Source organism: Gadus chalcogrammus, chromosome 3 (genome assembly GCF_026213295.1).
Source record: "Gadus chalcogrammus isolate NIFS_2021 chromosome 3, NIFS_Gcha_1.0, whole genome shotgun sequence".
Classification (NCBI taxonomy): Eukaryota; Metazoa; Chordata; class Actinopteri; order Gadiformes; family Gadidae; genus Gadus; species Gadus chalcogrammus.
Window position 1 is genome coordinate 5,388,961 of NC_079414.1, and position 22,321 is coordinate 5,411,281.

General features: G+C 42.9%; 2 protein-coding genes across 2 annotated transcripts in view; both read left to right on the top strand.

Moving 5' to 3' along the window:
• Nucleotides 1-2,953, top strand: part of glra3 (glycine receptor, alpha 3) — a 37,511-nt gene extending 34,558 nt beyond the window's left edge. Inside the window, exons 8-9 of the mRNA XM_056587354.1 lie at nt 1,052-1,067; nt 2,712-2,953. Of these exons, the coding sequence (XP_056443329.1) occupies nt 1,052-1,067; nt 2,712-2,953 (258 nt within the window). The remainder of the gene's footprint in view (nt 1-1,051; nt 1,068-2,711) is intronic.
• A 4,179-nt stretch (nt 2,954-7,132) lies between these two features.
• hpgd (15-hydroxyprostaglandin dehydrogenase) lies at nt 7,133-21,950 on the top strand. Its single transcript, XM_056585607.1, has 7 exons — nt 7,133-7,378; nt 8,644-8,767; nt 11,986-12,092; nt 12,694-12,790; nt 17,186-17,262; nt 20,788-20,951; nt 21,609-21,950. Exons 1-7 carry the CDS (start codon nt 7,286-7,288, stop codon nt 21,730-21,732), a joined length of 786 nt encoding a protein of 261 aa, XP_056441582.1. The 5' UTR covers nt 7,133-7,285; the 3' UTR covers nt 21,733-21,950.
• The last annotated feature ends 371 nt before the right edge of the window (nt 21,951-22,321 follow it).

The window sequence follows — 22,321 nt, forward strand, 5'->3', positions numbered from 1 at the left end:
GGTTCCAAAGCCTTGACTATTATCCATGTCCTACTGATTATAAGCAAGTAACAATATAATATTAATCATAAGTAGCTCTACTGCACCTGATGGTCTGTGTGAGTGTTCCAGATGGATTTTTGCTTATTTGTTTGTAAATCTTTCATTTTCCTTTTTTAGGGCGATTTGTCTGTTAAACAAATGTTGACACCAAGCATAAGTTGTAGCAGCAGCAGCAGCGGTGACCTGGTATGCAGGACAACAGGCTCATGACCTCGCACAAGGCCTACGTGTTTGCATCCTCTTACTCTGTTCCCAGAGAAAGCAGCCTTCTTGTCTTATATAGGGAGCCGCTCGTTCAAAGAGAGGTCATCTATTTAAAAGAATCCAAACCCTCCCATCCTAGAATAACTCCCGGTGTGATCCAGGGCAGACGGAAGTGGAGGAGAATGGAGGAGGAAATAGAGTATAGAGTATTTTTTTTATCAAGTATCACTCCTACAACCCTGAACTGCAACCAGTAACAAGTCTTTATTTATAGAGAGAGAACACAATGTAAACTAAATGAAGGACCACATTCATTGAGTGCAGACTCAAACAGGTGTATTAAGAGTTCAAAAGGTCATAAAGAAATCAAAAGTTAAATAGACATCAATGCAATTTATTTATGTAGTTTAAAGGACTTAAGATAATGTTTTTTTCCCCAAATTTGTCCCATCGTCTGATGGGGTTGCCCATGTTGCGTCTGCTGCTAGAGAGAGCCAGTTGGCCGTGTTTTAATGAACCTGCTGGCCCGTCAAGCTGAGGATGATGGCCCTCTCTAGGTTAAACGTGTTACTCCATGCTATTGGCATGGCATATTCCTTCAGTGTGGACAGTGTTGATCTGTGATTTGTTCCATTGGATTCTGGTTACCAATATAATCACGCGTCCATAAGCAGGTCATAAGCAAACGGCTCACTGAGCCATGAAATAATATAATAATATATATTCTGGCTGTATCACAAACTACATTCAGGTTTTGGACATTGGAAATAAATGTATTCAGGAAGCCAGTGATCCAAAAAGGAAGATGGATGAGGGCAAAGGTCAAAGCCAAACCGATAGTGAGGCTGTTGGCAGCAGTTAGACAGCTTAAGGGAACACAGCCATATTAGTTCTGGCTCAAGCTTATCGGGCCTTTGGCAGTGTTTTCCCAAACTTGGGTCGGTCTCTTTGCTTATAGGGTCACCAGAGATTGCTGAATAATAAGCCATTGAGGAAAATGAACTGAAATGTTGTAAAACATGAAACAGATTTAAAGGTTCAGAGAAAAGGGAGTCTATCTGCGAGCAAACTGACTTATGATTCGTAGCAAATTACTGCTGATCCCTTAGTGCGCTGCATGGGTTCAGTGCGATATTGATTTAATGGAGAATGATCCTGGGAAGACACGTGGCAGCTTTTACCAAGCATGTTCAGACAGACAATGGCTACATGATTCTTGTAGGGATCTTTCACATGGTTGGCAGTAACAACAAAGGATTTTGGGTGTGATATCAGCAAAACAAAGATGGGTGAAGGGACCATGGTCGAGAGTTAAGGGTTGGCCGTGGCTCTAACCAGGCCTGGCGGGAGGGGCCAGGGTAGTTTACAATACTATGGGGGAAGTGGACACGTCTGCTAGAATGCAAGACCACTACAGGAATCCACATAACAAAGTCATTTTACCAGGACTGCTCAACCGCTTTGATCATAAGATCAAAAATACATTGTGTGAACAGTAGTGGTGATCAGTTTACCGATAAAAAGATTCTTAAAAAGTGAAATATGCAGCTACTCTTGTGGTTAAATTCATATTATAATATATTTCAAACAGGAAAACAACTCCTTAAAGGTCGTTACCAACACTATCAGGTGTTGGATAACTAAAAAACATTCTGATCTGTATTAAGTGTTTGTGCGATTTACTTAAGCGTGCGTGTGATTTTCTTAAGCGTGTGCGTATAAAAAAAAGAATTACTCCCATGTCACCTCCCGGGTTCCCTACAGATCTGCATAACACCAAAAATATATACCAAAAATATATATATATATTGAAATAAAAGGAATTATATAAAATAAACAATATACAAAATTATATAATTCGTTGAAGTAGAGATCTGATAGGGTCTTACTGCTTTGGTGGCATATTCTTCTTGAAGCCAATACCATTTTTAAACATGTCTTCAACATGTATGATATTCAACACAGTAAGCTATATCATTTTGTTATTAAAATAGGACTAAGAAAAGTGGTGTGAAATCCTGTTTTTGCGTCATTTCGTGACGTTGAAGGGTATAGTTCAGTCTGGGCAGCGGTTGATGTTGATTGACACGTCCGAGAGAACGTTATGCTCCACAGACTTCACTATTATTGGAATAAGGATCCATTTTCCACAACAATTATCCTGTTGCAAGCTTCTCATACACACACACACACACACACACACACACACACACACACACACACACACACACACACACACACACACACACACACACACACACACACACACACACACACACACACACACACACACTACCACAGAAACATCACAGTACCAAGATATTTGTTGCCTCATGCATGATCATTCTGTTTATCCTCACAGGAGGAGGAGGTACGAGACAAGCACCGCAGCGTCACAGGCTCCGCCCACGGCAACCACAAGGAGTCAATTTCCAAGGGCAGCGCAAACAGTGCCGTTGTCATAGCAACAACCCCAGGAGGGAGCGCGGCCCTGGCTGCCCACACCCTGCCCGGGGCGGCGGGGGGGAAGGCGGCCCCCGGCCCCGGCGGCAAAACACACGAGCAGATGAGGAAGCTGTTTATCGACCGCGCCAAGAAGATCGACACGGTGTCGCGGGCCGGCTTCCCCCTGGCCTTCCTCTTCTTCAACATCTTCTACTGGGTGCTCTACAAGATCCTGAGGCACGAGGACGTGCACAAGCGCTAGCCCACGGAGCGGCGCTCTCTGGGGCCCAGTGACTGGCCCTCTCTGGGGCCCAGAGAGCAGTCCTATCTGGGGCCCAGGGAGGACCGCTCCCTGGGCCCCAGAGAGGACCAGTCACTGGGCCCCACGGAGTGGTCCTCTCTGGGGCCCAGGGAGCGGTCCTCTCTGGGGCCCAGGGAGCGGCCCTCTCTGGGGCCCACGGAGCGGCCCTCTCTGGGCCCCACGGAGCGGTCCTCTCTAAGGCCCAGGGAGCGGCCCTCTCTGGGGCCCACGGAGCGGTCCTCTCTGGGGCCCAGGGAGCGGCCCTCTCTGGGGCCCACGGAGCGGCCCTCTCTGGGGCCCACGGAGCGGCCCTCTCTGGGCCCCACGGAGCGGTCCTCTCTGGGGCCCAGGGAGCGGTCCTCTCTGGGGCCCACGGAGCGGTCCTCTCTGGGGCCCAGGGAGCGGCCCTCTCTGGGGCCCACGGAGTGGTCCTCTCTGGGGCCCAGGGAGCGGTCCTCTCTGGGGCCCAGGGAGCGGTCCTCTCTGGGGCCCAGGGAGCGGTCCTCTCTGGGGCCCAGGGAGCGGTCCTCTCTGGGGCCCAGGGAGCGGCCCTCTCTGGGGCCCACGGAGCGGCCAGGGAGCGGCCCTCTCTGGGGCCCAGGGAGCGGTCCTCTCTGGGGCCCAGGGAGCGGCCCTCTCTGGGGCCCACGGAGCGGTCCTCTCTGGGGCCCAGGGAGCGGTCCTCTCTGGGCCCCACGGAGCGGTCCTCTCTGGGGCCCACGGAGCGGCCCTCTCTGGGGCCCACGGAGCGGTCCTCTCTGGGGCCCAGGGAGCGGTCCTCTCTGGGGCCCAGGGAGCGGTCCTCTCTGGGGCCCAGGGAGCGGCCCTCTCTGGGGCCCACGGAGCGGTCCTCTCTGGGGCCCAGGGAGCGGTCCTCTCTGGGGCCCAGGGAGCGGCCCTCTCTGGGGCCCACGGAGCGGTCCTCTCTGGGGCCCACGGAGCGGTCCTCTCTGGGGCCCAGGGAGCGGTCCTCTCTGGGGCCCACGGAGCAGTCCTCTCTGGGGCCCAGGGAGCGGTCGGAGGTGAACAGGGGATTTATTTATCAGAAGATCGGGAAGAGGAACATTGGAACTACCTGATTACTTTCTAAAAATACTTGCATATCTTGCACTAGAGTGTGCAAGATATTTTTTGTTGATAAAAATGGAAATGGTTGGTGGTGATATAAAGGAACTCCATTGAAAGCATGCTCAGACATGCTCACCATTTTGGTGTTAATAGACAGAAGCGGTAGAATACATCTCTTTATGTTTCACGGACACACAAACCCTGAGTCACGGTTTGCATACACGTTAAAGTGCTGTTGGTTGGATTTATGAGCAACTATTTGAGGGCTTTTGATTTTGTTAGAAATGGCTTATTCATCTGTCAGCTAATGTGAGTGAAGAAATTAAATTAGATATACACACTAATCACAATGTATGAACAACATAGACTCCGGTTATGGCAAGTCATTATGCCTTCATAGCAGCTTAGTCAAAGTTATCTTATTCTACAATAGTTATATTACACAACAAACACAGCTTCAACACATTGTGCTTTGTTTCACTTGATTTACTTTTGAAGGACCTTTTCCCCTGCTTATTTACAGTGCATATTACAAGTTTTGTTGGGGACTATTGAGCAAGTACATGTGGACATTTAATTCTAAAACAGCTGTTCTCCCCAGTAACAGCTGGATATCCTATGCATAATTTAAATTAATGGAAATGGACATTGAGGTCTGCCGATGTCATTGAACAATGGGAATTTCAACTTAACATTGTGTTCTGTGGAATATCCTTTTCACACTGTGAGAGATGTACTATGATGCTTCCCTAAGGGTTGCACGTCCATTCCATTGACTTTGGGCAACACTAAAACTACAAAACATCAGGTTTTTCACTACAAATATGGGGGTCCCTTCTCAAAAAAAGCTAAGAAATCCCTGATTCTAAATACCAGTGCTATTATGGACTTGTACAATGGAAAATATAACATGTACTCACTGCAGGTATGTGGACTACAAACACCAAGTCTTTCACTGTGCTGAGGACTAGAGGTGAACCACTTGGTCAACCCCAGTGGCAAAAACACATGCTATGCATACGTTTGCGCACACACACACAAAACATACACACAGACAAAGTTATGTATATATACTCCAGTCTTTTGTTCATCCATAGATTTACAAAGAAGAAAACTAGTCTTCATTTAACACATTCTCATTCCTTCTCGGATAGACTTCTTTAAAAGGAATACGTTATTTTGTTAAACAATCTTTTTTCCTATGTTCTTAGTATAGAAAGCAGGTACACAAATGAACCCATGCTAACAACACCAGCCTTGTAACACTGCCACCGTGTCATGCTTAAACAGTGTCATCAATACACAAACGCAAACAAAAACACACACAAACACAAGTCTTCAAAAACACCTTAAGATTGCCAGTCATCACTCAACCCAGTTTAGTTGTGCTTAATCCCCACCAATACAGTAATCATTCATCATGGAGCAGCTATATCAATGAACCACCAACATGCCCTTTTATTTCATTCTCTGTTCAACGAGGATGGTAAGCGCAGGAGGCCATGCATAGAGGGAGCCAAACCAGCCAGGCCTGCCAATCCAGTTCCTCCTCTCTGTGGAGAGACTGGGAGAGGGGAGGAGGAGTTATGTTACTCCTGCCCAGTGAGTGTCAAACGGTGCTGGGGTTTTGCTGCTGGCTACCCATGTGGTGGTTCTCCGGTCCTGCTGTTGTTTCGACACTGTGGCACAATTTGACAAAAGTCAATCCTGTATTGAGATGTATATTTCTATGGTAAAGAATATATTGAAAATATTTTTTTGTACAAGTGATGATACTAATAAATGTAATGCATGATCCGGGCCAGTTTCAGATTTTGTTTAAAGGCCTGTATTTATTGTATGTTTTTTTTAATCTTTTAAAAGATTAACGCAGTTACACAATTAGTAGTAGTAGTAATGGATAATAATATTATGATTATATATTGAACAACTACTGCTATTGCTACTCCTGCTATTCTTCAGTAGGGGCTATTTGTCCAAGCCAAGGTGTCAGGTAACAAAAGATTCAGAGCCACGCCCCCTGTTCCAACGCCCATTGGTTGGCTAAATTGAGGAACCATCATTTATATTTAACGCATAGAGAATGGTGAATTACTTACACTTGTTGAGTGGGTTAAAGTAGGTGTGTTTCGTCAACCGTTCTGTCCAACATTCTGTGTACGGTGTCCTGGTTTTAGAAACAGTGTTGCTCCCAGGTGTGTTTCAATGGCCAATCACCTGCTCTCCAGACACCGATACTTGTGATTATCATAATTAGTGAGGTGCTTTGAGGTTACATAAGGGGCAGGTCTACAGTACATACATGACCTCCTGTGATGTCGGCTAAAGCACTGAAGAAAGCACACCAAACTTGTTTCATGGCAGAATCGAGGGTCTGAGAGAGGTGTCCGTAAACACCTCCACCTGGCAGGGCAGTGAACGCTGTTATCTGTATTTACACAAAGCGTACACTAAGCCTTGTGTTGTTGCCATGGAAGCATAAGGGGGAAGTAAGCAAGAGACATTCAGGAGATTAATTGAGGTATGTGACAGCTTAAAAAAGTTAGAGGGAAAAGCAACAAAAGCAGAGCTAATACGTGCTCGAGAAGGCCATTGAGAGGCGCCTGGAACTAACACATAAACATATGTTTGTATAGAGTGATAGAAAGGGGAAGGAAACGATCACGTGGCTAAAAGAGAGAGAGACAGAGAGAGAGAGCAACAGGAGGAAGAAAGGAAGAGGGCGGGAAAGCAGCGCTGCTAAGAGAGATAGCACACGCACACACACACACACACACACACACACACACACACACACACACACACACACACACACACACACACACACACACACACACACACACAGAAGTCATTACATGTAAAGCCTGTCAGATAAGGGAGTGCTGGGGAGAGATAGGGAAGGAGGGAGACAGGGAGGGAGGGAGGGAGAGAGAGAGAGAGAGAGTGAGTGAGTGAGTGTGTGAGTGAGAGAGAGAGAGAGAGAGAGAGAGAGAGAGAGAGAGAGAGAGAGAGAGAGAGAGAGAGAGAGAGAGAGAGAGAGAGAGAGAGAGAGAGAGAGAGAGAGAGAGAGAGAGAGAGAGAGGGCAGTCACTCATTCCCAAGGAGAGCATCGACACAGCGGGAGTGAAAAACATTTCTCCTTTCATTCCAGAGTGAAACTATAGAGTGAGGGTTTGTACTGGGTTTGACTTCTCCTCCAAGCAAGCAGAGGCCAGCGGCCGGGAGATGTCGCTGAGCGGGAAGGTGGGACTGGTGACCGGGGGGGCCCAGGGCATCGGCCGCGCCGTGGTGGAGTCCCTTCTGAACAGTTCAGTTAAGGTTAGTAACTCACGGCTGGGACCCTCAGGCTCAGAGGTAGGCGGGTCACACGCAGTGTCCCGTCAACCAGGACTGTCACTCACAGCCCGGGTTCTGCATGCCTTTACCTTTTTACTAACAAGGCATACTGTTAAGGAAAGGATATTTAATACTGACATACTGTGTTTGTTTAGTGCTTATAAAGAGACAATTGCTTCATTGAGCGTTATTTTCGCTTATTAAACATTTGTCTTTGTTCAGCACTCGTATAAGAGAAAGGCAGTCCTTCTATTTAAATGAAATATGTATTTGTTATTGTGAATTGAACCTATACATTCATAGTCAACTGAAAAACAACATTTTATAATCACATTTCAGACTACAGAACACTTATTTACTGGTAATTTTGTTATAATGTATACAGCTAGGAGATATCAAATTATAATAATAAACTAAAAAGTAATTTGTGAATGCAGTAGAAAAATACTAAAATGACCAGGAGTTGCCCCCATCTAAATCTACCTTGCAGTCCATATACTGCTCGGCTGTTTTGGTTACCTTAGAAAATACATTGAAAATTTTGGCACAATTGATTTAATCAGTGGTTAGTCAGTGACAGCATGACAGCGGTTGTGTCTGACACAACAAAGTGTCCAAAATGTTAACAAGAGATAACCTGTATAATATACCTTTACTTCACAACACACATAACTGGTTATTGGTCCTTTTGATTGTCTCTGCAGGCGTGGCCAGTAAAAACACTGCTAAACAAAATATCAACAAGGCCTTTGGTGAAAACTGGTTACAACCACGGTAGCTCCGTTTGCCAAGAAAATAATAGACACTTATTGACAATTGTGTAAGACATTTCAAACTTAGAAATGTTTTTAAATTGATACTGAAGTAAATATAAATGTGATTTGGCAATTGTCCTTTGAAATGTGATATATTCTGTAACTGGAACTCACTCCAGGTCTTTGTGGTTCTCCAATTTGGAGTCTAGCCTGTGGTTGTGGTCAGCCTCACGTGTCAGTGTGTTAAGGTAAAAGCATATTCTGCTGAATGACTACATGTCAGTCAGTATGGCTGCCTAGACAAAGCGGACGGATGGAGGAAATGCAAAGTTCAGGTCATTAGCCTTGCTTCTGGATAGCACGTCTGCACGTTCACGCTACATTAATATTTCACATTATCTCTATTTGTCTCTTTCTGTTGTTGTTCTGCTGACAGAGGTAACCTACACAAACATATGAGAATGAATGTCTGTGTGTTTGGTCCTTCTGTAGGTGGCTGTGGTGGACCTGAACCAGGAGGTAGGCCATGAATGCCAGGTGCAGCTGGACGCTAAATACGGAGAGGGGAACTGCACGTTTATCCAGTGTGACATCACAGACGGGGATAAACTCAAAGGTATTGGATTATATTATTCTTGCCAATATGCATCTGGCTTGGAGCCTTCTGCGCTGCTCTGATGTTTCTCTGTAAATCGATTGAAAAGAGGATATACCTGTCTATGATGAACGTGACTATGTTGTTGGAGCGAGGATGTGCAGAAACATTTCACTGTCAGTAAACCCGCTCTGATTGGCGTGTTGATTTACGAGCTGACTTTGCAAACTCTCCCTAAAGGTCGATAACATAGCAAAGACATGGAAGTATGCCTATCTATAGTGATATACCAACATTTACTATCTTGGAAGCTGTTTCTTCATACCTGATGCGTTGGGAAAGGCAGTGTCTAAAAACAAAACAGGGTTTCATTGTCTGTTGAGGAATTAGGGAATGCCCGCAAGCTAACTGTTGAGGAATGCTGTTTCACTCAAAGGACTGTTCTGCTGTTCACAGGTCACAGAGAAAACAGAACAAGGTGTGTGGATGTGTGTGTGTGTATGTGTGTGAGAGTATGTGTGTGTGTATGTCTGTGTGTGAGAGAGTGTATGTGTCTGTGTGTGTGAGAGCGACTTATTTTTATCATTTAGACTTTGCACATGAATCTAGTTTATAAAGATGAACGATGTTCCGCCGTTTGTACATTTTTAATAAGTGTATACATGTATGTGAACTCTTGTGTAAGCTTGTGAGGTTATGTGTGTGTGAGGTATTTGTACTTTCTTTTTTCCACTTAATTCTACATCTCTAATTTCCATTCAATGTATCTGTCTCATCTTGTCAGTTTAGAAAAGGATTATGATTATGACCATATCTGCCAAGAACTAGACCACTTTACATTTTACAAAAAGGTTATTGCATAATCAAATAGAATACATAGTCATAATCCCATGGTCATGTGATTTTTATTTTCAGGACAATTTATTCAGACATGGCTGGCATAGTTCTATGTTGTTTTATTTCTTCTGATTTCAGACATGCCAAATATAACAATCCAAAGCAGGATTATTTATCTGCAATAAGAACTGCAGACTCTTTTGGTGTCATAGCTGTCCAAAAGCAGTCACAGAGCTTCCTGTATACGTTCAGTCTGTCTGAACTCTGCACTGAGTTCAGGGGGAAAAAATCTTCTTCTTTTAAAAATGCCTATCAAGTTACAGCAAGACGGTGAACTACCACCATGTATGCAGCGTTGCATCACATCAAAGCATGGGGTGTATTCTGTAGGCCATAGCTACACCATTGCTCTGGAACTTGTAATGTGCTATAGAACAGCAGTTTCATTTGATGAAAATAAGCGTTTACCTATCAAATAGTGAGGTTAGTTTAAGACTTGTGCAGAGGAGAAAAACACTTCCACTATTGTGTTATTGGTAAAACAACATTCATTTACTTGGGTGCCACATGTGCATCGGCTTGTGCAGAGTGGGATTATTGTGCACACATGAATGTTTTGGTGCAAATCCTCAAGCCCCGGAAATATTTGAAGGTGCCTAGACGGCACCTGTGCTTCAAGTTTATACAAGCATAAGTATATCACTGAGTGAATGCATTTGCTGAATGAATGCCCATGTAAACTTGTACAGCAGAGTGTTTGGTCCTAATTGTTTGGTGTCCTAGTGTGGAATGCAAATGGCACAGGTAAAGACACATACTGGATCTACTCCCTCTGGTTCAGCTTCATTCATTGTTTGAGGTTTACCTGAAAAGATTAGATCAACGCTTTGCTGGACTTAGCCTTTATTCTTCAGTATTTGTAGATATTTGATAGTTGTTCTTATTCTCTTTGGGTTAATGACACCTCGTTATTCTTTTTTTCTTATTATTAATTAATTAATTAATACAATTAATTAATTAGAATTAATTAAAATTAATTAATTTAAATCCCTTTTATCCTGGAGTGATCTTGAAATTCTCATACATGCTTTTATCACCTCAGGACTTGATTACTGCAATATTTTATATACAGGTCTTACTCAATCTAACATCCACAAATTACAGATGGTCCAGAATGCAGCAGCCAGAATGCTCACTGGCACTAAAAAGAGAGAGCACATCACACCAGTCCTGGCTCAGCTGCACTGGCTCCCTGTACAATTTAGAATTGATTTTAAGATTTTACTCTTTGTTTTTACATTTACATTTAGGGCATTTAGCAGACGCTTTTATCCAAAGCGACATACAATAAGTACATTTGTCCTAAGAAGTGCATCAATATATCGCTGTCGGTACAGAAAGGATGTTCATAGAACCAAGTGCAAGTACAACAATCGTAGGCTAACCAATTCCCCGTGTTACAGCCATGATAGCAGCTGCTGCAGTTGTTACACAGTTAAGTACTATAGTACAATACAATACAATACAATACAATAGAATACAATACAATACAGTGTACAATGGTAGCCAGAAGGGGGAGGGTGGCTATGCAGAGTCGAGGTGGACTCTGAACAGGTGAGTCTTGAGCCTTTTTCGGAAGATTGTGAGCAACTCTGCGGTCCTGAGAGCGGCAGGGAGCTCGTTCCACCAGAGGTCCCAAAACCGAGAAAAGTTGTGACTTTGCTGAACGGCCTTTGCTAACTCTTAGCGATGGCGGTACCAGGCGTCCAGCTGAGGTAGTTGAACGGAGGGATTGAGCTGGGGTGTGTGGCTTTAGCAATGTTTGGAGGTAGGCAGGGCCAGTGCCATCATCTTAAATTTGATGCGAGCTACTACAGGGAGCCAGTGGAGGTCCCGGAGGAAGCTCTTAATGGCTCAGCCCCCCCTTATATTGCTGAAATGCTTTCCCCACATTCCACCTCAAGGTCGACCCGATCATCCACAAAACAGCTCCTATCTGTCCCCCGTACACGTCTTCAAACGAAAGGTGACCGGGCATTCTCTGTTGCTGGCCCAAACCTTTGGAATCCCCTTCCACCCCACATCAAGTCCTCTACCACCCTTGCCAGTTTTAAGTCTAATTTCAAGACATACCTTTTCACTCTTGCTTTTCACAACCCTTAACACCCTTAAGCCTGTTCTTATTATTTTTATCACTCTCTTTCTACTTATTTTCTACTTATTTTATGCATTTCTTTTTTAGTCAAGACCTGTGTATCCCTAGGCCCCTTTCAACAACTGTCCTGCCCAACCCTGATTTCTGAAAATATAAAGCGCTTTGGGTCAACTCCTGTTGTTTTTAAATGTGTTATATAAATAAAAGTGACTTGACATGACTTGATTCTTTTTTCCGAAATCTGTAGATGCCTTCCAAAGAACCGTGGACCTGTATGGCCGGCTGGACTATGTGGTCAACAACGCTGGCATCAACAATGAGAACGACTGGGAAAAGACTATACAAGTCAATTTGGTAAATTACGACATGTTATCCACCGGCCTTTTGAAATGTTGTTAGAAAAAAAACCGCAGGACAATCATGTGCCCTAAAACAGAACACAAAAACCTCTGAAAATATCGAAATTAATGGATATTTTATGCAGGCAGAGTAGGCCTATGGCTAGAGTTCTCAACATCGTTATTAATCCTTCGGTTGATAATTATACATTTAAAAAGGTCTATCATCTTACCTTATCTCCTTAGGAAGCCCATGTAATCTACGTGGCCTTTCCTTTTGTAACCCCTCAAATGATCAACCCTGCAGCCGGTCTGGGTCTTGATGTCTCCTAATATCTTGATATATTAATGTCTCCTAACTCAGTAGGCCTAACGGCCCCAATGCATAGATACATCTTCCAAATACAAGACGCAGTTTGAGAGGAAACTAATGTTTAGGGTTCTATGTGTCAAGGCACCTGAGTCGCACTCTCGCACACTTAGGCACATTATAAAATGCGTCCTTAATATAAGTATCCCCTCCTGAGCCTCTATATTCTACATTTGTATTTCCTGCTAATACCTGCAGTGACTGATTCATTGTGATTTCTACTTTGGTAATTCAAATGTCTGTGCAGACGTCAGTCGTTAAGGGAACGTATCTCGCTCTGGACCACATGAGCAAAGAACACGGCAAGAGTGGCGGGGTCGTTATCAATGTATCATCCATGGCAGGTAAACACACACACACAAAGGTAAAAGATAACACACGTCTGAATGCATTATAACTGCACCTTGCCCTCTGGAGGGCACCTGACAGGACAGACTAAAGGCATGGCTTTGTCATGGAACCAGACTGGGTTTGTCTACATCTGTACTGGATCATCACATCTTGATGATCCAGAGTTCTGTGAGTTCTGAGCCACATTGGCACAGAACTGTCTTCATGAGCGGGTCCCATTTCCTGAACATTGGCAGCAGTGAGGGGCTGACCTACCATGTAAACCATGATAGCTTATGCTAGAATTGTACTTGTTGATTTTAGCTCAGCTTTTAATACAGTGCAAATTCAGCTGAAAGTCATGAGTGTAAACACCACCTTGATCAAATGGTTTTACTCTTTTTTAACGAACAGAACACAGCAAGTAAAGGTCAACAGAACACTGTCAGACACCAAACACTGCAACACAGGAGTCCCACAGGGTTGCGTTGTATCACCAACACTGTTTACATTGTACACCAATGATTTTAGGACTATGCACCCTAACAACTATACGGTGAAATTTGCGGACGATACCGTGCTCCTGAGCCTTCTACACAAGGATATGGACCCCTCTGTGTACCAGGATGAGATATACCTATTTATTAAGTGGTGTGACACCAACCATCTTATTCTAAATGTGACCAAAACACAGGAAATGGTTTTGGATCCGAGGCAAGTGACTGACCGTGAGCCAGTGGTCATCAAAAATCAGGAAATCACCCAGGTATCCTCATATAAGTATTTAGGGGTTCATATTGATAATCTTCTCTGCTGGAAGACACATATTGACAACCTGTGCAATAGACTGCAACATAGGCTATATTTTTTGTGAAGAAGATTAAGATTGTACGGCGTAAGCAGCCACATAATGATGATTTTCTACCGTGCCATTGTAGACAGCATCATTAGATATGGTATCACCTCATGGTATGGCAACCTAACCGTTAAGCTAAAAAGCAAATTGGCCGGCATGCAGAAAACAGCAATGAAAATCGTAGGGAGGAAAGAATGAGCCAATACAGAGCATCTATGAGCAGGCAGTTAGAAAAAAAGCAAAGAAAATAATTTCCAACTCCCAAGACCCACTCTTCCCTTAATATGAAAACCTGCCATCAGGGAAAATAATCTGTGCCGCTATGCAAATCTCACCGCCTTAAATTATCATTAATCCCAGCCTCCATTAAGCTGACGAACAATGTGCAATAGAATAATGTGCAATAAATAGGTTAGCCCTTTAGCACATAGTACTTTAGCACATAGCATTTTAGAACTAAGCACTTTAGCACATAGCACTCTATCCATAAATTCTAGTGCAATAAACACTTGCACTTAATCCCCAGACTGTAGATTTCTATGCTATACAGCAAGTTGCAATTTAAGTCTATCAAGCTCCATGTTCACGATGTTAAAATGTTGGTTTGTCTGGTTGTGTTTGTGTCTGTGGATGTGTTTTTGTTCTGTTGTACTCTGTGTATGTTAAGAAAGCAATGATGCACTGTGCCCAAGACAAATTTCCCCACGGGGACAATAAAGTTCAACCTTGACCTTGACCTTGATGCTGACAGCTAGTCTGGCTATTGCCAGACCAAGCTCAATCGTAGATTGCACGTTGGTCTGGGGAAGCTGCCTTCAGCACAAGAGGCGTGATCAACGGGCCTAGTTCAACTGACTCTGTACGCGATTGGCTGCTTGCCGTCGCTTCCCTGTCGTCATTGTGTTAAACCAGCAAATAGCGCGCCAAGGGGAACAGCCAGCTTGGTGATTGGCTCCCGCGAAAACGTATCAGAAGCAGAAAGCAATGTATTGCTCTTCTTCAGACCCTTGTGCAGGGCGAACTTAAATCGCCGTCAGAATGGGCGGGGCAAACCAGTCTAGCTGACAGCAGGCTTACAAAGTTTTTTCTAAACATGCAAATGTCCTTGAGATAGATGAATACAAAATAGACGTGTATGAGGATGAGTTGAGGACAGACGGGGGCATTCACACAAAGGCTGTAATCACTCTGGTCAGTGTAGACTATTGCAGTGACCAGGACGCTGCTAGGAAACAGAGCGGGCAGCTTCAGTACCACAGACAGCGTCCGCTCTCAAGCATTACCCCACAGAGCCCTTGTGCCACACACACACACACACACACACACACACACACACACACACACACACACACACACACACACACACACACACACACACACACACACACACACACACACACACACACACACACAAATACACACACATACACACACACTCCAATGTTCACAGTTGGAATGTTGAATGTCACACTCATGTTAAAGGTTTAGCTGAGCATTGAGTTAGGTACAAAGCAAGGCAGGTTTTACATACTTAGTTACTAATCAGTCTGTGAAAAGAATGTACTTGAAAACATATGGTTTGCCAATTTGTGAGATACCGGTTTGTGAATAATAAGCACCAAATGTGGTAATGGAGTAAGATATATTTAACATGGGGTTAAAAGTTCAATACTTGACAAAATGTCACACACTTTACAAGAAACTTCATGAAATGCGCAGCAGTTTGGCTTCGTATTGTGAGAGGATGTATTTCTGTCTGCTCCTCTTGCAGTCTCCCACCCCCTCAATGCTTATCCAACCTTTCCCCCACATGTTTTGCTTAGCAAACTGTCTCTATGACATGGATTTGAGACCTAAGCACAAAGGAATTGCCTCTCCAGGCATTAGATTAGATCTTAGTTATGATAGTTAACAGAGTGTTTTATAACTGTTGCAAGATTATGTCCCTTGTGTAAGAAACAACAACATTGAAATAGTTATTCAATTAAAAGGACAATTTGATGAAATAAAAAAGAAAATTGAAACACGGTACCAAGTGAACTTGAATTAACTCTTTATTCATTAAACAGAAAGAACGGATGGGCAAAGTTTAAGCCAACACCATTTACTCTCTGCCCTGCACTGCACCATTTGAAGCAGAGCAAACCGGGTTCCTTCTGGCTTGTAGTTGACTAAAAATGGGTGGGTTTTGTTTGCTTCTTTCCAAGAAAGTATTTCCTTGCAGGCCTTCGGGGAGTCCAGTCATTGAGACCGTACTGATACCATGGACTATGAAATGACAGGGGTTGTTAGTGTGGTGTTGAAAGACTACTGAAGACTTTACTAAACTATGTTTTTGTTATAAAGTATTCTGTTTTTTTGGTGCGGCCTCAGTACATCTCCTTAACTAAAACCTTTGTGTTCTCATCCTTCTCTTATTATTGATTAAATTTACCACTTAACGTTATGAGCCTTATGTGAGTCAGATAAACAAACGACTAAATGATTGGACTATATATCATCTGTAGGCCTACAACATAGCCTGTATTTGAGCATGGTTATAGAAGGCAGCTGGCAGCAGTAGCCTACTGCAATGTAAGAAAGCACTGACACATTCCACTGAATGTTAATGGAGCTGCTTGCAGAGAGAATTCATATTTCCGATTCTGCCTAAAATAATAGAGGGACGTTTACAACATTATTAAGCTTTGGAAACGTTGATTGCGCTTGGACATTTTATGAGCAGATTTAGCTTTTTGAAATAACTACATCTAACTAAAACACACAACCATCCTTTAAATAGTCAGTGTTAGTGTTGTTCAAAGAGTTCCTGTAAAACCAAGTAAATGGTAGTATTCAAAAAAAAATTGTGCTTGTCTCTGCATGTTTTGTTCAAGTGTGTGTGTGTGTGTGTGTGTGTGTGTGTGTGTGTGTGTGTGTGTGTGTGTGTGTGTGTGTGTGTGTGTGTGTGTGTGTGTGTGTGTGTGTGTGTGTGTGTGTGTGTGTGTGTGGTGTGTGTGTGTGTAATAAATGTATCAACTTGTTAATGTTAATGTGGGTAATCATTAATGCTTGCATCACTGAAGATGTTGCTGTTTGTTAATAGAACGTTATGGAACTTACAATGTTTTGATTCATAATCTTGGCATATTCAAATGTTCACATCATAATACCCCTCCCCCAAAATGAATCGAATTATCTAAATACAGAACATGGGTAATTAAATTAATCATGTGTGTGTATAAATATGTAGCAAGACCAATAACAATAATGGTATTACTATAATACTTTAACATACAATTAGTCCACAATTATTATACACAAGGTTAATGTAAATAGCCCTCATGTATATAGATACTATTGGAGTACAAGATCCTGTCAAACCTTTTGACAGTAACCATTTTAAGATAAAGTTGTGACAATGACATTCATTAGAAGATGCCCAGATAAAGCATCCCTATTCATATTCATAGAGGTTACATTTTCATTAGATATGCATCTGCTGCTCATACCCACACATTTATCAGATTTAAGACGAAGCCTTACCTTGTGTTTGTTTTCCTTTGTAATCTAGCATTCCTGCATTCTCCACATCAGCCTGTCTACACGGCGACTAAATACGGAGTCATCGGTTTCACCAGAGCAATAGCGGTGGGTAAAACACACACACACGCACACCCCCCCCCCCCCCCCCCCCACACACACACACACACACACACACACACACACACGTAGTGGAAGTCAATTGCATTAATTATGCTGAGGATCTATAGATTCAGCAAACAAATGTATGATATCCCTGCAGATCCAGCAATGAGAATCTCCAATAGACACAGGTGCCTAGGGGCAGAGTGAAACCTAAACAGTAGGGTTACTTAAAAGCCCTACAGGACAAAAAGTTACATTATTGTCTACCCTCTACCCTTATTTTTTTTACAACAGAATAGCAATAGTCAAGTCAAGTCAAGCCAAGTTTATTTATATAGCACATTCAAAAACAACAATAGTTGACCAAAGTGCTGTACAATGCAAAACAACAAATAGGCCTAAGATACACAAAAACAGCAAAAACAACAACAGCAACAAAGCAAAACTGATAAAAAAAAAAAAAAAGCATTCAGATTAAAGATTTGTGTTAAAGGCCAATGCATAATAGTGAGTCTTTCGTAGCGTTTTAAACTGGTCAATGGACTGGGCAGTTCTCAGACTCAGGGGAAGGGTGTTCAAGAGATTGGGAGCAACCACAGCGAAGGCTCTGTCACCTTTTGTTTTTAGTCTGCACCTAGGTGCATCCAGCAGCACCTGCCGAGCTGACCGTAATTCTCTAACTGGAGCATGAATGCAGAGCAACTCTGACATATATTGAGGTGCCAGCCCATGTAAAGATTTAAAAGCAAACAACAGAATTTTTAACTTGATTCTAAAAACTACGCCAGTAAGCCAGTGAAGAGAGGCCTGAACAGGGGTAATGTGATCATATCTCCTTTTCCCAGTAAGGAGACGTGCAAAAGTATTTTGTACCAGCTGCAGGCGACGGAGCAGACATTGGTCCACACCAAAAGAGAGAATTGCAGTAATCTAAACGGGACATAATATCAAGTGAATGACTCTCTCAAAGTCCTTTGGAGGGAGATAAGGCTTTACTTTAGCTAGGAGTCGCAGCTGGAAGAAGCTTGTCTTGACGACAGAGCTTATTTGCTTGTCAAATCTAAAACCATTGTCAAAAATAACAGGTTTCTAACAAAAGGGCGGCTGTAGGAGGCAAGGGGACCAAGGACACTGCCGAGGTCATCTAGTAGTTCAGATTTACCGAAAACAATTATCTCAGTTTCCTTGTTTAGTGTGAGGAAATTAAGTTACAACCAGGTTTTTAATCTATCAGACAATTTAACAATGCATTTGTGGAATCCTTATTTGATTTTAACGGCAGTTAGACTTGTAAGTCATCTGCGAAACAATGGAAAGAAATGTTGAGTTTTTTAAAAATGGAACCTAGTGGAAGCAAATATAAAGCAAAAAGAATTGGAGCTAAAATAGAGCCTTGAGGGACCCCACAGGCTAGTGGGGCTGCAGCTGAGTACTGGCCTAGGTGAACAGAGAAAGTTCTCTCCGACAGATATGACTTGAATCATTTTAGGACATTTCCAGTAATACCAACACACAGTTCCAGGCGGGATAAAATAATCTGGTGATCGACTGTGTAGAAGGCAGCAGTGAAGTCTAAAAGCCGGAGCGCAGCGGGGCTCCCCGAGTCAACAGTTAAGAGAAGATCATTAAAGATTTTTAAAAGTGCAGTTGCTGTGCTGTGGCGTGATATTAACCCAGACTGAAACTTTTCTGTTATGCCATTAAGATCCAGGTGTAGCTGCACTTGTTCTAAAACCCCTTTTTCTAACACTTTAGAAAGGAAGGGAAGCTTAGAGATGGGCTTAAAGCTGGAGAGAACAGAGGGGTCAAGGTTGTGTTTTTTGATAAGGGGCTGAACTATAGCATGTTTAAAAGCAGTTGGAACACAGCCTGAGCCAAGGCAGGTGTTTGTTAATGTTAAAATGTGTGGGCCACCAATGTTAGAGATGTGTTTCAGTAGTCTTGCAGGTATACTGTCTAAAGTATATTGGGAAGGTCTACATTTTTTAACCACCTGCAATAAGAGAGAGTGACACTGGGTCAAACTGCTAAAAGACAGTAGGGCATACAGGAGACACAGCTGGATCTACGGTGGACAGAGGAGGTGAACACCTGATTGCAGAGATTTTTTCAATAAAAAACGCAAGAAATTGTTCCCATAAAGTGAGTGATGGCACAACAACAGGAGAGTTACAGGGATTTATGAGATTGTTGAAAGTATCAAAAAGAATCTGGAGCCTATGGCTGTTTTTGGACACAAAGTTGGAAATTAATTGTTTATTCGTAGATTTAACGGCTTTCTGGTATTCAGTTCAATTGTCTCTTAAAATCCCAAGGGAGACATGGAGTTTATCCCTCTTCCATTTTCTCTCAGCAAGCCTACATGTGTTTTCTAACAGTGCAAGTGTAATCATTTAGTCACGGCTCAGCAACAGATTTACAACAGTCTTTGAAGGGTGCAATCAACTCCAGGATATTAGTGGAGGTAGAATTAAAAAAACGGATCTCCTCAGCAGATGCATTGTACAAGTCACTTGTTGGGAGTATACAATAAAGCAACCAATAAAGGGTAACATTTAACTATAATCGTACATTAATTAACCATTAATTAACAGTAGTTAATTGGTTTATAAGCATTAACTTGCAAATGAATTGCTGCTTTGACTTTTGATAATGAATGGTAAATGATTGTACCTGTTCTATAAACAAATAATGTTGGATGTTGTCGTGGATATTTACATTGAGCATGTATCTTCCTCTGTGGTAAATGTTTCCTATCGTGTTATGTTGTTCGACATTGCCGTTCCTAGCACTGTTCCTGGACCACACCGTGGGAGCGGTTCAAAAGCCCTTTCCTAATTTTGAAGACTTGATCACTCAATCACTAATCATCAAGCACAAGGAAAAGAGAAATGTGCAATCTTGTTATCACATTTTTTATCGTAGGCCGCATTTTCGCTTTGATCAACCAAACTATGTAAATATGGGTTAGGGCTAGGGTTAGGCTCACCAAAGAAAAGTACAGCTATAACGCCGTTTGTCTAGTCACGTCATCAAAGAGTTGCTCAAATACTTTCTGTCAGGAAACCCTGATCCTCGTATCCTCGTTCCCAAGACGGTTGTGTGGCCAATGGAGCCTCTTGTCTGGCCGGTTAAGCTGCTCAACAATGGGAACGGCGGGATACATGACGAATGGTGTTAGCATCTGGAGACCGGGGAGCGTGATTCAAATCACCATAGATGGACTATTGGAGTCCAGGAGTACAGAAAGAGGCCATTCTTGGGGGCTGCTGCTCAGGGTGTTTTCTGAAGGACACAAACTCCATGTTAGTTGTGTTAAAGACAGGAGAGAAATCCAATGGAAGATCATCTATTACCGATCTCTTGATATTGATGGAAAGTCGAGAGATGTCAGTATTAATTATCTTTACAACTGCCTAATCTTCTGTTGTTCGAGTAATCCACAGCCATGAAAAGAAGCATGAGGCATGGTCGGATTAAGGTTTGTTTGACATGTTTTTGTTCCTCTGTGTACATGGATCTGTCCAGGATGCCTCGTTGCTGGGAGACTATGGAGTCCGGATCAACGTCCTCTGCCCTGCGTTTGTCAACACACCCTTGCTGCACTCGGTGGAGAACGAGGCCAACATGGGGAAGTTTGTGAAGTTCAAGGATGACTTCAAACAGAGCATGAACAAGTTTGGAGTTCTGCAGTGAGTTTATCGACGAGCACAAAGAGAGTGGTTTTAATAACCCTCAACTTGTCCCAGCTGCACTTCACCGATAGAGCAAACCATTATTTACCTTCATCAGAGGAGGCATTGTCCCCTCTCCCAGACTTCTGACACAGAATCGCTGGGCTCTACTGAGGATTGGCACACAGCAATCCGCTGTACATGAAAGCTCACACGCACGCACCCGCAACCACACACAAATGATGCCATTGCTTTCCCCCTCTATCTTTGGCACTCCTCCAAGTGCCACACTAGTCAATGATTCACCCTGCTGAAACCAGTCCAGTCGGTATATTAACACACCCTACCTGAGGGTCAGTGATTGCACCAACCGCCTTTTCCCTTACCTTCCTAATTAATACAAACCATACAAAAAAGATGATAGATTAAAAAAAAATATTTGATAACATAAACCCTACAAATGACATTCAGTCGTATGCCATTTAAAAACATATTTTCCACCAACCCGATGTAAAAATAGATTGCAGCCCAACCCTTGTTTTGTTTTCTCTGTTCTTGATTGGCTGAGATAAACAGGAAAAACAGCAGACAACAATGTTCTATTGCACGGCCCAGAGCCTAACCCCCATTTCCTCCTGCCACCGAGCTGACTCCTCCCCTCTCTCCTGTTTGAAGGCCTCCGCTGATTGCAGAAGGGGTGATGAAGCTGATAACGGACAGCGGTCTGAACGGCGCTGTGATGAAGATAACGTGCTCCAAGGGAATCCACTTTCACACATATGAACCTCCGTCCGCCTGAGCCCCACTGAGACACACTGCTCCTGTCACAGCCAGCCGCTACTGCAGCAGGTCTCGCATCAGTGGAATGGTTTCAATATCAATACCCTGATGTGATCTGTAGCGCAATGTTTCCAAAAGGAAATATATTTACACACACACACATGTCCATAAAGACAACATTAACACAATAGAAGGCCCATGTCTCTAATAACCATATGGAATATTGAATGAACCAAATCTTCTCAGACACAAAATAGAGCAAATACATAAATACATTTACACTTGAGGCCAGGTAAAACCCATATCACACTTGTTAGCTTTTACTTTCCTCTTTATTGCAGATACAATGCATAAAGTATGTTATACAAGTATAACATTTTACCTTTGCTTATGATATGCAGTTTTCATGTTTTGATAATGCTTTACGGCAATATGTTTATTAGGCTTACATCCACAGTAATTATTTATTAAAGACAAACAAGTGGAGGAATAATTTAACTGTTTTAATAAATTAATTGTTGACTAACGCTATTTTGTGTTGTTACAATTTCTATTGTATGGTATATAAGAAATTGTATCGTATTTATCAAAGTCAATAATGTGTGTCT

Coding starts and splice junctions, on each gene's coding strand:
- hpgd (XM_056585607.1), top strand. CDS start 7,286: ATGTCGCTGAGCGGGAAGGTGGGACTGGTGACCGGGGGGGCCCAGGGC. Junction 8,768..11,985: donor AGACGGGGATAAACTCAAAG/GTATTGGATTAT, acceptor CGAAATCTGTAG/ATGCCTTCCAAAGAACCGTG. Junction 12,093..12,693: donor AGACTATACAAGTCAATTTG/GTAAATTACGAC, acceptor ATGTCTGTGCAG/ACGTCAGTCGTTAAGGGAAC.